This window comes from Neopsephotus bourkii, unplaced genomic scaffold (genome assembly GCF_033783945.1).
Source record: "Neopsephotus bourkii isolate Nb327-2 ecotype Australia unplaced genomic scaffold, CSIRO-AGI_Nbou_v1 NB_1413, whole genome shotgun sequence".
Taxonomy (NCBI): Eukaryota; Metazoa; Chordata; class Aves; order Psittaciformes; family Psittacidae; genus Neopsephotus; species Neopsephotus bourkii.
This window is the reverse complement of record NW_026901890.1, coordinates 321,534-338,012: the sequence shown is the minus strand read 5'-3', so window position 1 is coordinate 338,012 and position 16,479 is coordinate 321,534. Positions and strand designations below refer to the sequence as shown.

General features: G+C 39.6%; 1 protein-coding gene across 1 annotated transcript; it reads right to left on the bottom strand.

Annotated features, from left to right (window-relative positions):
- Positions 1 to 887: 887 nt before the first annotated feature.
- Positions 888 to 14,488, bottom strand: TYRP1 (tyrosinase related protein 1). The gene is made up of 8 exons (XM_061367927.1): positions 14,236 to 14,488; positions 13,265 to 13,744; positions 9,159 to 9,481; positions 7,595 to 7,799; positions 6,460 to 6,627; positions 5,084 to 5,263; positions 1,860 to 2,006; positions 888 to 1,300 (listed from the first exon to the last, which is right to left on the bottom strand). The coding sequence occupies exons 2-8, from the start codon at positions 13,644 to 13,646 to the stop codon at positions 1,095 to 1,097; spliced, it is 1,611 nt and encodes a 536-aa protein (XP_061223911.1). The 5' UTR covers positions 13,647 to 13,744; positions 14,236 to 14,488; the 3' UTR covers positions 888 to 1,094.
- Between the last annotated feature and the right edge of the window lie 1,991 nt (positions 14,489 to 16,479).

Below are 16,479 nucleotides of genomic sequence, written 5' to 3'. Positions count from 1 at the left end.
TCTAACAATTAGAGAGTTGAGTACATGATACAGGATTCAGTAGTGTGAACTCAGGAACGTCTCTGTATGTCAGCTAATAACTGCTAAATTAGATTCAATAAGCCATCACAGGAAGACAAAAAGATGATTTATTGGTACCAGATTATAATGAGAGAGAGGGGGTGAGTCTTGAAACCAGATTCCTCAAGCCCTACCTCGGGCTGTAAAAAGATAAATGTCAGTTTGTTACTCTCCTACTGGCTTATGCTGAATAAATACAACAGCAGTTGCATATGGCTATTTTTCCAAGTCTCTTCTACAACATAATATGTAGGGACTTCTCTCAAAGTACAAGAGGTATAGATTTAAATTCCCATGGGAGATAATTGAAGCAAGGTCTCTTATTGCTGGGAAGAATGCCTTGACATAGGGACAGTAGGAGAGAGGAAGGGAGCAAGAGAGTGAAAAATCAAAATCAAAATACAAAGAAGGCTGCTTCCAGTTGTCCTTTCAAATACAGCAGCTGTGTTCGAACATACAGCTGAAGTGTCCAAATCCTGGAGTGCCTTCTCAGTGGTGAATATCTTCACATATCTACCTAAAAGCAACAGTAAGATCAAAACTATGTTCTGTGAATAAAGTTTGATTCCAAACACGTTGTTGCCTTCAGAATTCCTTTGTAGCTCCCTGACTGGCATGCTGGCTATTTTGAAACACATTTCCACTCTCCTAGCCAAGGTGTTTACTTGTATTTTGGATTCTGCTTCTGTCCCATTCTGGATTTGACCATTTCACAAAAGTACCTGGGTACAGTGGCTGGGTCAGATGACATTGGCTGTCACCAAGTTAACTAAATTTTACCAGATTTTATAGAAATATACATGAAAAAGGCTTGCAGCCCTAAAAAGTTAGTGGAATTCTATTAAAATCAGCACAGAATTAGTATTGCAAAAGTGACTTACTGAAGCCTAGGTGTGATGAAAGAGGATGTGAAGTCTGAAGCAAACATATCAAGACAGCAGGCAGTTTATGCTCTTTATTTTAAAGCAAATGGATGACCACTATATATGAAATACAGCAAAATAAACTGTTTCAGTCAGATGCAGAAAAGTGCTTCAAACAGCAGACTGGCTTGGTGTTGGTATACCATCATAATCATCTGAGTAGTGCTGGTACTGGTCAGTAAGAAGAGGCTGATGCAACTCATCCTTATTTTTCTTGACACGTATAATACATGCAGCAGTAGCGAAGATAATTGCAACAAGAACTAGTGCAGTCACTATTGCAATAGTTATCATCTCTGTGACACGGAGAGCCCGACCTATAGGAAGGAAAGCAAAAAGAAAGTTATTAGAAGTAAATGTGAAGTATATGTATAAACATCAGACCAAGCATACCAAAGTTCTATTTGTCATTATTTAATGAGTTGTGAAATAGAACTAGTTCAAATTTTGGTTGATAATATTTTTTTCCAAAATGTGAGAAAATTTCAGTCTCTCTTGTTAAGAGTTTAAAAACAGTCCTGGATATTTCTTCTGACATCTGGTTTATGAGGGATTTGCATTCTCTGTAGTGATTTAATGGAGGCATAAGTTATAGGAATAAGGACTTTCTGCAAGATTTAGATCCAAATGAGAACTCCAAAAATTGAAGTGGATAGTGGGAGCTTCATTTAGGAACAATCGTCAGTAGCTATTTGTCTGTACTAAATCCTAAACATAACTTATTTTTAAAGAAAGGAAAATGAAGAGAAATAGACCTTTACAAAGGCATCAAGTATTATTTGTGAAATTTGAAGCAACTTTATTAATTTGGTGCATAAACTTCAAGGGAGAAAGACATGATGAGAAAAAAAGAAGCATGTAGGTTGGACAGCTTACCTGGCCACTCAACTTCATAGCTGTATCCCAGGTTTTCCGGTGCAGTGACAAACATTTCATTATTAGTAACTGGAGGCCAGAAAGGCACCATGTTGTACTGTCGGTTATGTCCAATAGGAGCATTCTCCAGTGGATAAGTTGAGATATCTAAAATGAAAGTCAAATCACATTTTGGTAAATAAAATCAAAATAATTTGCCCTACTTCATTTTTTTTTTTTTTTTTTTTTTTGAAAGTGAGCCAGGGCTTTGAGTACCTCTTTTCGCTTTTTTTTCCTCTTGTTCCTAACTGAAGTTAATGCAGAAGGATTGGCTTTCCAGTGTGACAGATCCAGAATGAATGGCTCTGCTTTGTCCAAAAGCAAGATCACTAATGATAACCCTGTTTTTTTAACAGAAACCACCAGTAAATTGCAAAACTTTGTGCCTGTCTTGGGCTTTTCTTCTTGCATGGAAAACGAGAAATACGTATATATTGGAAAACCTTTTTGCTACAATCTGGCTTTGATTGTAACAGTGATGAAGAGCTCTTTCATGCAGTTGAGGAGGGCAGCTGATATGTACTCTACTGGAAAATTTTTTGCAGTGTTATGGTAAAATTGCTCTTTGACATGGGAAAAATACATGAAGCATGTTGTAGAAGCTGTACAAAGAAGCCTCAGTTGTGCAACAGAAGCTGTCTTCTGTAGAAGGAAGAGGGGCTGGGTTGTCTTAAAAAGAATACAGCTGCTTTGTGCAAACTAATGCATAGACATTAGATTTACACAGAATTCTCTCCCCAGTTTACTGATGCTAATCTCCCATTTTTATTTTTTATTTTTTTTCTTTGGAGCTCCTTCCTTCTGTGACCATGAGATTGTGAAGTTCATTATCATGCAAGCAGAAAGTCGGGCAATAAATAAAATCACAACCCTGGATTTCAGAAAAGCTAAATTTGGCCTCTTCAGGACCTTCTTGGAAGAATCCCATGGGAACAGTTCCTGGAGGGAAGAAAGGTCCAAGAGAGGTAGCTCAAAGACCATTTCCTCCAGCCAGAGGCTTCAGAACTGTGCATACCCATGTGAAAGAAATCAAACAAAGGGGAGACCCAGATGGCTGAACAAGGAACTCCTGTCAAAACTCACATACAAGCAGGAGATACACAGGAGGTGAAAGCAGGGACAGGCACTTGGGATTAATATAACAATGTTATCAGAATATACAGATCATCTTTGAAAGGGCATGGCAATCAGGAGAGGTGCCTGAGGACTTGAAGAAAGCAAATATCAGCCCAGTCATCAACAGGGGCAAGAAAGAGGACTCTGGGAACTACATGCCAGTCAGCCTCTCCTCAGTTCCTGGAAAGGTGATGGAACTGCTCATCCTGAAGGCCATCTAAGCACGTGGAAGATAGGGAGGTGATCAAGAGTGGTCAGCATGGATTAACTAAAGGGAAATCGTGCTTAACCAACCTGCTTGCCTTCTAATATGGGGCAACTGGCTGGATTGATGAGTGGAAGAGCTGTAAATGTTGTCTACCTGTACTTCAAGCAAGGCTTTTTACACTGTCTTCCATGACATCCTCATAGGTAAGCTGGATGATGTGATTGAGAACTGGCTGATGGTGAGGTGAATTGCAAAGTGGATGAAAGGCTGGTCTCAGGGAGTTGTGGTCATTGGTACAGAGTCTAGTTTGAGATTTGTAACTAGTGGTGTCCCTGAAGGATCAGTAATGGGTAAAGTATTCCTTGATTTATTCATCAGTGACTTGGATAGAGTGCCTCCTGGGCAAGATTGTTGATGATATGAAACTAGGAGTAGCTGCTGACAGCCCAGAGTGCTGTGCTGTCATTCAGAAGGGTCTGGGGAGGCTGGAATGATGAGCAGAGAGGAGAATTTTGAAACTGGAGAAAAGCGCAGGGTCCTGCACCTGGAGAGAAGAAACCCCATGCAACAGTACAGGCTGGAGCTGACCTAGGGGAAAGTAGCTCTGTGGAGAGGGACCTAGTGGGCAACAAGCTGTCCATGAGCCAGCCAGTTACTGTAGCCAGGAAGGCCAGTGGTATCCTGGGCTGCATCAGGAAGAGCACTGCCAGCAGCTCAAGGGAGGCAATCCTCCCCCTCTACTCAGCTCTGGTGAGACCTCACCTGAAGTACTGTGTCCAGCTCTGGGCTCCCCAGGACAAGAGAGACATGGAGTTCCTGGAGCAAGTCCAGAGAAAGGCTACTAGAATGATTAAGGGTCTGGAGCATCTCTTAAATGAGGAGAGGCTGATGGAGCTGGGCCTGTTCAGCCTAGAGAAGAGAAGGCTCAGAGGAAATCAGATAAATATATGTATATACATATCTGAAGAGAGGGTGTCAAGAGGATGGGGTCAGAGTCATCTTGGTGGTGCCAGGCAATAGGGCAAGAGGCAGTGGGCATAAACTAAACCACCAGAAGTTCCACCTGAACATGAGAAAGAGCTTCTTTACTGTGAGGGTGTCTGAGCACTGGAATAAGTTTTTCAGAGAGATTATGGAGTCTCCTTCACTGGAGATATTCAAGAGCCATCTGGACACAATCCTGAGCAATGTGCTCTAGATGACTGCCTGAGCAGGGAGGTTGGACTGGATGACCTCCAGTGGTCCCTTCCAGAATCAACCATTCTGTGATTCTGTGTGATTTTGTGGTTCTGTCTTTCCTTCCTCCTTCCCTCTCTTTCACTTCCTCCCTTATTCCTTTTCACTCTCCTTTTTGGAGTTAAAGAAGTAAGGGCCACAACAGTAAACATCATTTGAAAGGATATAGAAATGGTTATGGAATGCTGGCAGTAAATAACAAAAGTTGTCAAAATTAATTCCTGGGGTGTGCATGATGGCTGATCTTGTTTGGCAAAAACATAGGTATTTACTCCATTTTCCATTATTTACAGTAACAGAATGTCCATGAAGTAACTGGACCTTCAATCATTATGCTGTCTTTGCTCTGTGGAGATGATATATGCACATTTTGATTTCTTGAATTGTACCTGGTGTTTCTGGCCAAGTGTCTTCAGAGGCAGTGATTTGAAAATGTGTGTCAGTGGGGTGAGGAAGCGAACTTGCTTGTTATTACTGTCTTTGTTAACTACACTAACGAGTTAAAATTCCAGTCCTCTCTCCTAATCTTAGGGGCATCTTTCTGCCCCACAAGAAACAGCTGAGCTCATGTGTCTACAAAGACTGACAGCCACCAATACCATCTCTGTCCATGACAGCATCTTACCTGCAGAATACCTTCTCAACCACTCATCAAATACAGCATCTGTAAACGTGTGCAGGAGGACAAAAATAGGATCGTTTGGTGATAAATGTGTTTGTCCTCCTGTCCCATTCAAAAATAGATGAGCCAAGTTGTGAAGACTTCGAACTGCTGGGTCATATTTCCCTGAAGGATCACTGTACCCTGAATACGCAAACAACACAAAAAATCCCAGTGAAGACTTGCAGACCATCTGGACACTTTTCTCTCTGAAAGGCTACTATGTTGTTGTGTTGCTTTGCTAAACATAAATGAGTAACAATTTCTCTATGTACTGGAATTTGAGAAATGTCCCTAACATGTACAATTTTTAGATTTCAATAGCCTTTGCAAGAGAACACTGAGAATGTGGAGTGCAAGGCTGCTGGGTTCTAATGCAAAAATGGACAAAATACCATATAAAATATAGCATGAAAACAAAGGTATATATTTGGGACATACATATCTTTCAACATAATTGAAATAGTTGCATGTGTTTTCCAAATGTTTTCTAATAAGGCAGCTGTTTTATTTCCATAGATCATGTCCATGTTTACTGTTAACACATTTCAGAAAGCTTCATAAACTTGTTTTTTTTCAGTGAAGATACCCTATGTAACTCTGTTGGTACCCAGCAAGTCTCAACCCTCATGTCAGATGTCAGGATCTGAAGTGTCATGAAAACGTCTCCTGTTTTCAAGCTTTGACCAAACTTGAAAATAGGAGAAATCCCTGAAGTGTGGATGTGGCTTTGAGCAACCTGGTCTAGTGGAAGGTGTCCCTGCTGATGGAAGGGGTATTGGAACCAGATGATCTTTAATGTCCCTTCCAACACAAACTATTCTGTGAGTCTATGATTATGATACTTAAATGGTTGGTTCAGACTCTTGCTTTTGTTCTCCAAGAAAAGGAGAATGGAACAGATCCTCCCCATTTTAGGAGTTATGCCTCTTAAAAGGAGCCAGAGATACAAGGGTAACTGCTCTGAGCACTTGTTTGCCTCATTTAAGGATGCATCTGCATCAATCTGCAAACAAAGGCTGTCTGTTTTCAGCAATGGCAATTTATTACTAGGCTGAAAGGACCTGATCTCAGTTACATAGTACACCAATGACAGACTATTCAGGCTTTTACGCAATTAAAAATCTGACAAAAGTTGTGAAGTAAGTTATCCAGAGGTTATTTCCACTTAATACTAAGCTAATAATTTTAAGAACAATGTGTGCTTACTATCCAGTAGACTGTTTCCAAACTCATACTTCCAACAAGAAAAATGGCAAGCCTACTTCCTTGATCTATTTATCATTGTTCTAGTTCCTTTTATTTGCTATGTTCTAGGTCTTTTTATTTGCTATGTTTACCTTCTACTGTGTTACGGAAACTGTCTGTTGAATTAGAATAGAAAGGAGGAGTGTCAAATACACCAACTTCCAAACACTGAGCAACATCCTCAGGCTCTGGGAGACGCTGTACCATAGGCCGTGCAACATTTCCAGCAGGATTTCTTCGGATGGGACCACCCTCAGTGCCTGGGGTGGAGACAAGAGAGAGAAAACTACCAATGCAAAACTGTAGGCTGCAGAATGGATCCTTCTAATTGCTGAAACAGAAAGAAAAAGAAACCGCCCCCCCCCCCCCCCCGCCCCGCCCCGCAATGGTGTTTATAGTGTATGAATAGGTCAGGCAAAGAATCTGAATCTTCATGGATGGGGTCCTGCGTGCTAGATCCTTTGCACTAGGATTTTTAAAAACCCCAAACATCTGTAAGCCTCTCACTGAAATCTGTGGTTCTCTAAATGCTCTGGGAAATTCTTCTATAGTTTTTCAATGTGATTTCTTGATGAGACTCAGAAAAAAAGTTTTAAGGATGTCCTGAGAGAGTAGCTAAGGAAAGGACTACAGCTAATTCTTTAGGTAACTAACCAAATATTGTGGTGTTTTCTCTTATTTCCCCACCCTATTCCCATGAAGATGCTGAGCTGTGGCTTGCAGGTGATGAATATGCAATAGTCTTGCTGCGATTTTTCAGTTGTAGCTGAAGTTAATATTTTAGGATTCAGTATTCTTCACACTGAAAATATGCTCCACATAGTTAACATGGGGATTCATTAGTTCTTCTCTCTTTAGGAGTAGAATGCCATAAAAGTGATAAATAAAGTCGTCAGAAGAAAACTCAGGCTTCATTTAAGAAATGACACTGCCAGATTTAATTGTTTATGGCAGAGGAGATGAATAGGTGCTATATAAAAAGGGAAGTCACAGCATTTAGGTCTTCTTCTGCTACAAGCTCCTGATTGAATTTTGAACTGCTCAGTGAAAGACAGATGATAGGTATGTACTATCTCAGAAGACTTATGAAACTTGGATCTAGAATATTCAAAACCAGTTTAATACCTTTTTTTTTTCCCTGAGAAAAGCCATTGCAATGTAAATTATTGTAGTTACTTATGATCAAAAGGATTTTCTTTCCAAATATCTGCCAGTAGTTGTACTTACTGTTACAGATGGTTCCCAAAGTTTCATAGTCTTCTACATTTTCACATATCACTCTCCACTGAGAGAAGATTGAGTTCTGGCTGATAAGAGAGACATCAAAATTGCTTCTAGCTCCCATCAAGTCATCTGAGCAGATATCACAGGTGTTTCGTCCTGTTGCAAAATTCCAGTAGGGCAGTCCAAAAGTGGGGTCCTGAAGCATGTTCTAAACCACACAAATATGACATTTAATATATGTATGACCCAGACAGCTATAATATTCATTGCTAGACAGATGTTAAAAATACATCTTAGCAAGGGTCAGAGTCCTGCCTCTACGGAGGAGAGGAAATCTATGGAAAATCTATGAATTCTATTTAAAAGCTTTAGGTAGGTTTTCATGTTGATGTCTTTTTTTCAAAGAACAGGTAGTTAGACTACTGCATTGAGTTATGGGTCTCCCTCATTAATAGGACAGTAATTCTCCCATGAAACCATATTGTGAGTAGTCAGAAACATCAGTTAATACTGATACCCTATTTCCCAACATATTGAAAGGCCTGTCAACAGCAGCAGTATTTGTAGCACACAGAATATCTAAGACAACTGTGGAAAAAAAGAGAAAATGGAAAAATAAGGAAAAATTGCTACTAGCCCTTCAAATTGTCATTGTTTTTTTCTAGTATGGGTTGGAGTTAAACAGTTCTGGAGTCCTGGCTGTGTTCTGTGTCCTGGCTCGCAGTATTTGTGTACTAAGATGTGTTGGTCAGCTAGAGTAGCTTAACTAATGATCAAGTTTACCAGTATAAATAGGAAAATATATTAAATCACAGAGACCTAGAACTCCTCAGGACTTACACATAATGAACTGCCACTAATGTCAAATATGAATTTTTGAAGGGAGTTTGTGGCTCAGCCTGAGGCAGAGCCATTGAAGCTAGTGGAAACACTTGAAGTGATTTCAAAGACTGTTTAAATCTGACCTTGAACACTTAACACTCTCTTATTAAGAAGGATGATTGTTCATAAAATAATATTTTCCTTTTATAGATAGGTCCGCACAAGGAAAAGGAAACAAGAGAATCACTGGTTTGTGGAATAGAGTATAACAAAGCACTGATTTTTCTAACCAGTTACACTAATCATACAAATAAAATGTGATTCTGAATCCCCAATACATCTCTGTAGTACTTTTCTTTAGAAATTCTGCTGCTTTGATTAGCCTAACTTAGTCAAAAGCAGGGCCTTGATATTAAAAATAACACTGGAAATAACAATTCTTGGTCCAATAAAATGCCTTCTACAGATATTTCTAGAATTTGTATCTATTTTTACAGGAGATCTTAATGTAACTTTTACATTTTTCATTACTATGAAATGTTTTTAGCATCCCTATAACAATGACAGTCTAAAACTAAAACTAAATGCACAGTTTAGTATACCAAAAGAGTTAGAGAAATTGAAGCAGAATTATTTCAATGCATAGAAAGAACTGCAATAATTTTTGCCTATTGGAATGTGAGAAATTCTTTAACTGTACAAAACATAGCATGAACATATGGTTTAACATTAACATGAAATTTACCTGCATGTCTCTTTCAAGCTGCAGTAAATGGTATCTATGCCACGTGACAAAAGCTGGTCCCTCATGAGAGAAATCAACTCCTCCAAAACTCTGCTGCCCTACACCTAGGAAAGTCTTCCTGACAGAATAATAATGAGACCACACAAAGTAGTTATAAATGGAGATATTCTCGAACTGTGGTGTGTTGCCGTCTGGTCCAAATATTTCCTCACGTCTTCGTGTGGCAATAACAATGTCAGGATGGACTGTCACCTTGGCTTGGTGTAAAGCATTCACGAAGCGCCTCCTTTCTTCTGCACTCAGATCCAAAAGATTCCTCCTGACTGTAAGGGTATAGAAGAAGCAAGTTACTAAAGTAACAAACATTTAAGTCTGAACTCACTTTTGCTTCTAATAATTCCAGGTAAGTCCCCTTTTCTTCAAGCTTTCATCTATTTTTTACTAAAACAATTCAGAGAATACTGAGCATAAATAGAAAATGTTATCTATTATCAGAAAGGATGAATGAAATAAAAATAAACCCCCAAAACTTGTAGGGTTAGTGCTTTCAGAAGCTTTGTTACAGATTATTTTTCTATCCTGTGAGAGAAATAACAGACATTTTGCCATGCAAAACCTTTTAGAACTTCATCTAATATAGTGAAGGTTTCCTGTGGTAATACTTTGCAAGAAAAGAATACTATATGATGATTTATACTAATCAGAAACTCTGCTACATAACAGTTTGGTGCAGTATGTTGTTTATGCTTAAAACCTTGCAGGAAAAATGGCAGATTCATCAGTGAACTATAAGTTGTGAATTTCACACAGTACATCTGTCTTTAGTGTCATTACCTGACGTTATAAACAATAGCCATATATTAGTCCATATTAGCAGTATATCTCAAAATCATTTAAAAATATCATTGTCTGGACATAGACAGTGAAACAAGGAAGAAAATTGACTTGTTAAAATACCAGTATATCATCAAGAGGAGCAGAATTCACATCACTTTGCTTCCAATCCACCACTCTTTCACCTGGACTGAGTATAGTAGTGTATATAAATATATAAAGGGGGAGTGTCACAAGGATGGAGCCAGGCTCTTCTCAGTGGCAAAAAATGATAGGACAAGGGGAAATGGGTACAAACTGGAACACCACTTGGCAATTAAGGGAGTGAAGCATGTCCCTTATGAGGAAAGACTGAGGGAGCTGGGTCTTTATAGTTTGGAGAAGAGGAGACTGAGGGGTGAGCTTATTAGTGTATATAAATATATAAAGGGGGAGTGTCACGAAGATGGAGTCAGGCTCTTCTCAGTGACAATGATAGGACAAGGGGCAATGGGTACAAACTGGAACACAAGAGGTTCCACTTAAACTTGAGAAGAAACTTCTTCTCAGTGAGGGTGACAGAACACTGGAACAGGCTGCCCAGGGAGGTTGTGGAGTCTCCTTCTCTGGAGACATTCAAAACCCACCTGGACACGTTCCTGTGTAACCTTATCTAGGTGTTCCTGCTCTGGCAGGGGGATTGGACTAGATGATCTTTTGAGGTCCCTTCCAATCTCTAACATACTGTGATACTGTGATACTTTGGACTAAGTTTAGACTAGACACAGATAGAACTCACAGCTATTCTTCAACATACACTCATTTTCATTAAAAAAAAATACTGTAATATCTGTAGTTGTCCTAATGAGTGACAGACTGTGTTACAAGAAGCAACAAGTTTTCAGCATGAATCAATATGAAGAATAAAACTGAATTACATTTCACTATATGAAGTTAGTTCAGTGGGGGATATTTTGACTTCATTGGAGTTTATAGAAGTACTTTTATGAAACATGGACCTCATCCAGGGACTCTGTATCCTGGCACATGTTTTTCTGTTTTGTAGAACTACTGAGCTGATAGATAGCTCTGGTCATTGAAGGGGTTTTGTTGCTGATTTTAAGCACAGCACTAAAAATATTTATCTAATTTTGGTTTATGTAGGCACCTTAACCTTTTCATTTTTCAAAATATGTGCCTGAGCCACAGTAAAAGAAATTGACTATTATTAACATTAGGCATGAATTTAGAAGGTACAATGGAACCAAATTACACTTTACAGCTATTTTATGTGGATATGCCAACAGTAATCCAATAATTATTTTTGAAGTCTGAGTAGCTGGGTCCTGTTCCATGGATAGGCAAAGAAGTGACTGCTATGTGGAAACTCAAAGTGTAATAAGAAGCTAATTTCCCCTGTTTAGGACTTCCATGGTTTAAGCCCAGCCACTAACTCAGAATCATGCAGCCGCTAGCTCACTTCCACCCCACCTTCTTTCCCCCTGTACCTGGAGGGATGGGGAGGAGAATCAAAAGAATGCAACTCCCATGGGTTGACATAAGAACAGTCCAGTAAATAAGGTAAAACACAAACCACTAGTCCTGCTACCACCAATAATAACAATGATCGGGGGAATAACAAGCGGAGAGAATATAAAACTAAAAGGGAAAAAGGAAAAGAAAACAATAAATACAAGTGATGTACAATACAATTGCTCAGCACCCACTGACTGATACCCAGCCCAACACAAGCAGTGGGTCCCTCTGGGTAACTGCCCCCAGTTTATATACTGGGCATGATTTGCTGTGGTATGGAATATCCCTTTGGCTGGTTTGGGTCATGTAACCTGTCTTTACTTCCTCCTGGCTTCTTGTGCCCTTCCTCACTGTCTGAGCATGAGAGACTGAAAAGTCATTGATCGGAGTAAGCATGACTTAGCAACGACTAAAACCACCAGTGTGTTATCAGCACAGTTCCCAAACTAAAGTTCCCAAACTAAAGTCGAAAACACAGAATTTACACCAGCTATTAAGAAGCAGAAAAAGCTGAACCCAGGACACTCATGTTGTCATGCATGATAAATCTGATTTTCTTTGCATTTGACTGAGTAGTAAAGGAATTAATAAGCAAGAAAAGTAAAGAGTGTTCTTGTATGCCCTGGAAAATCAGCTAATGCTGCTTTTTGCTTACCTCCAGATTTGCTTTGCTAAGTTTGTGTATATTAACATTTATTTCTTGGTTATTTTTCTGAGTTAACAGCATTGTTAATGAGAATGGGCCAGCACATCAGAGGGTGCAGCCTGGCTTAGCAAATCCGGTTCATGAGTCATACTTTTCTAGTTTTCTTATTGGAGCTCAAAGGATGAACAAAATCCTAAGGTCTTTGCCACAGCCCTCAGTAAGTTGTTTTTAAGGAATCTTGTTGTTAAGGTTTTGAATAGATAAGCAGTCCTTTGTTAACCCTTGCTCGAACAAGCACTCACATTCATGGAGTTTTTCCTATCTTCTGAAAATAGTGGCGGTGTTTATTTCTGTTTCTGCAAGAGAAACTGTACATTTGTGTAAGGTCTCTGTTGTTTCTCATGTCAACAGAACCTATCAGCCATTTGGGGGATTATGAAATTTACAGGATTTCAATAACACCTTTAAACTTTCACTAATAAAGACTGAAATCTTGTCCATTCAGACAATTTTGACTTGAGAATGACAACTTGTCCCCAAGCCTGCTTGTCTTTTCCAATTTGCCAAAAATTTCCAGTACCACAAGAATTTCATAATTATAAAAAAAAATAATTTAGACATCTGTTTACTGACATTCTGGACTAAGCCAAAACTGAAGAACTCTTGGAAATGGTCAAGGGATTTTGAATCAAAAGAATTAAAGTAGTCACAAGGTATTAAACATGATATCTAGATATGTATTATTTCCAGACATACTCACAAACACACAAACACACATGTGCATACACACAATATACATTGTTTTACCCGTGAATAATTCCAAAGAATACAATTTTTCCAACTTAAGTGTCCTATTCTTTAATGGACTTGGTCCTAGTCCTGCACTGCAGTACAGGTTTTGTGTTTTCCTTTTATCAGGCAGTAAATGTAGGTTTCAACAATTCATGTAGCAGCTGCCTAAATGACCCCTATGGCAATGTACATTTGCTGAATAAATATAAGGGACATTTTTTTAAAAAGTATTATTTTAAAGAAAAGAAATACTTCATGTGCAGTTAGAAATAAGCGCTGCCAATAGGCAATTTTCATGTCATATTTCTGATGCTCTTACCTATATTGATTCGCTGGGTACAGGTGGGCCCTGTCCAGCCAGGGCGACACGACCCACAGTTGTAACCAGAGAAGTTGCCGTTGCACTGGCAGGTTTGGTTGAAGAAGCGTATTGGCCATTGCTCACGGTCATCTCTCCCATCATGGATGTACTGAGGGCCGTGGGGTCGTGAGTCGACAGTCACCTGGACGCACCGGCCCCGGCCCGTAGACACGCCACACCGGTCAGTACCTGGCCCAAACACAGGGAAATAGTCTGGGCAACACATGCCGCTCCGCAGGGACTCAACTGTGGCACACTGGCGAGGGAACTGAGCTCCAGCTTGGCCAAGCAGGCTAAGCAGTGGTGGCAGGGAGAGGAGCAGCAGCCCAGGGAGCTGCATGATAGCAGATCCAGCAGAGCCGGCTCCTCCTGAGAGCTGTCCGGCTGTGCACGGTCACGGTGCCGTCCCCAGTCCTGCGATGGGATGGCCAGCTCACACTACAGACAGAGAGAAAGGGCGGGGGGGGGAATGGGGGGGGGGGGAGAGAGAAAATGAGTGGAGAGAGAGAAGAATAAAAACAAGTGATACAAACCTCCAGCCTGCCCCTTCCACTCCCAGAAATGCCTGGAAACCCTGCACTTCAACTGGAAAAGTGAACAAATCTGGCTGCAGACACTTAATACTCTTCTCTCACTACCTGCACAAAAGAGAGTAACCATCTAGAACTCGTTGACTTCTAAGTTCTTCCCAAATGTTCACTCACTTTGTATATATGCCATTTTTTCATTACCAGAAAAAGCTAAAACTTGTCTAAAGCACCAGCTTTTTGAACCTTTTCTTTCAACCCCTTCCCCCACCCCCATGCCCTCCTTTTCTGTGTTTAACTGTTGTATCTTGTTCTCTACTCAGTTCCTCTCTGTGTTCCCGTGTTGTTCTCTGATAGCAATTCCACCCAGAAAGTGAAGCTACAACACTTCATGTATTGTACCTGTTCTCTCTTTCTGGTGTCTCTCCTCTGCTGAGATTCTGTTCTATCTACAGCTCTGTCTAACCCCAATAAACAGTGCTAATTTCTCTCCTGGTTCAGTCTGCTTACTAATCCCTTTTCTACCAACACTGTATGGCTTGGCCTCACCCTCCTTCTATTAATCCCCTTTCTACTTCAGTGCATTTCTCTGGACTTTAAGTACTTGAATAGCACATGATTTCTTTCATGCTTATCTCCTTGTGATTTTACAAGTTTTGCAAAGGTCAGAGACAAATACTTGAATTCAAAACAGAACAACTGTGTTGTGTGGGTTTTGGCTTTTTTTTTTTTTTCTTTTTTGCGTTTTTTTTTTCATATAGTTACGTGTAAAGAAAGACTTGCTTGAAAACAGACAAAGAACAGTGGGGAAGCTCACATTTAACAGACATTTGAAAAACCTCCTAAAAATCTTCAAATATCTTTTTTAAGATCAGACCAAATTAAGTGACAAAGTTATTTAGAAAATTAAACACTCGAATCTTAAAGATTTCAGAGTAACTATTTATTTTGATAATCAAATGAAAAGACAGTGATCATATTGGCGTATCCTAAAATGCTAAATTCTGAGCAGGTGCTACGAAGGGTAATCAAAAAAGAAAAGTGACAAAAATAGCCCCTGAAATGAACAAAATTCTTTATTCCTTGCAAGGACTATCTCAGCTGAGCAGAACTTCCCTTATTCATTCTTAACATCTTTCTGATCTGTTAGTAAGGATGGCTTTCAGTGGGGTGAGGACGTTTGGTCATGTAGCATCTTAAATGAAACAAGAGAACATTAATATTAACAAGTTTTCTGGGAAATGGTTCAACCACAGTGTAACTGACATGGAGCAGAATATGGGTTACCTACTCCTTCTGCTTCTTTATATGCAAGTCAAAATATTAGAGTGCACCCAATTCCGACAGGCCACAGAAATAGATTTTTTGTGTGTTTCTTCTTGCCAGCCTGTCATGGAGCACAGCACAATCTTTCCATCTGTGGCTTGTATAAACAAACATGCGATAGCTTGCTTCAGTGTAGGACCAAGGCTTCTAATACACTTCTATAATATATATAGGTATATATAATATGCTACTTCTATATATATTTTTCATATATATACAGGAATAATTTATAATCCTTAAATAAAACTCTTTCTAGCTTTCATTTTATTCACCATTTGAGCCTATTTTCTCTCCTTTCTTAGCTTATTCTGTAGCCTTCCTCTTTCCAAACTTAAACCTTTTCTCTTTGAACACGTCTACTGGGACACAAGGCACAAATTCAGTTACCACATCAGAAGATAAAACAGAGCTAATAAAAAAACTCTTGAGACTTTATCTGAAAATAACTCCCAGATCAAAGAAGAAGCATCCAGGTTTTAGCTATGAATATTTAGCAAAACCAGCAAATTCATAATAAGCTTAGAAGAGATAAATCTTGCTCCTTAGACAAATGCCCAGTAAAAAAGAGCAGACATACTGACTGAAGTTGCTTGGTATTATAAAACTTCCCCTTCTAATGGTGGACATGATGTAGGCCTTTTGTAAGCCTCCTCTGTAGCCAGCACTTACGAATTCTGTTCAGCAGACTACAAGAGCTGCACAGCTGAACGTAACCTGCCTTCTTTGCACCCAGATGCTCCCTTGGGTTTGCTGCTGGAAATCTTGCTGAACAGTTTGGAAGTATGCAATCCCTTTTCTAGTCTCTATTTTTATATTCTTGCTCCCCTACTGTGTCTGGAAAAATTTGACCTTGGAATTTATCCGAATGCACAGCATCTCTGTTTCTCTGGCTCTGTTCAGAAAGGGCTGGTGTACCTAAGCCAATTAATGGTGAAGAAATTCGGGTGTTAACCTCTAATTGCCTGCATACTAAAACCCCTGCAGAGACTTAGTTAATGTGCTAGACATTTGCATGTAGTTTGAACAATTTTCCTTGTGTTAAACGTTAGTTCTTGATGCTGGGAACAGGTCTCTATGCTGCCACATGAAGTTTAGCTGTGGCCGATAGCCTAACTGACTGTAGAAAGTTATGAAAATATAGCCAGTTGTATTTGTGCTTGAGTGGTGATGAAAGCTGATGTGCTGGTTCTGATTCACCTAATGCTGGCCGTACAGTCAGTCATCAGTTCTCTGGGAGCTACTTTAGTGAGTACCCAAGATTTACAAATTCTTTAAACTATTATGTGCTTTGAGAGCTACTATATTTCACTAAGATTTTTA

Bases quoted from the DNA above. Each gene is read 5' to 3' on its own strand.
- TYRP1 (XM_061367927.1), bottom strand. From the start codon at position 13,646: ATGCAGCTCCCTGGGCTGCTGCTCCTCTCCCTGCCACCACTGCTTAGC. The intron at 7,800-9,158 runs GTAAATTTCATG...TGTGTGGTTTAG, and splicing joins AGCTTGAAAGAGACATGCAG to AACATGCTTCAGGACCCCAC. The intron at 5,264-6,459 runs GTAAACATAGCA...TTGCGTATTCAG, and splicing joins TTTCCGTAACACAGTAGAAG to GGTACAGTGATCCTTCAGGG.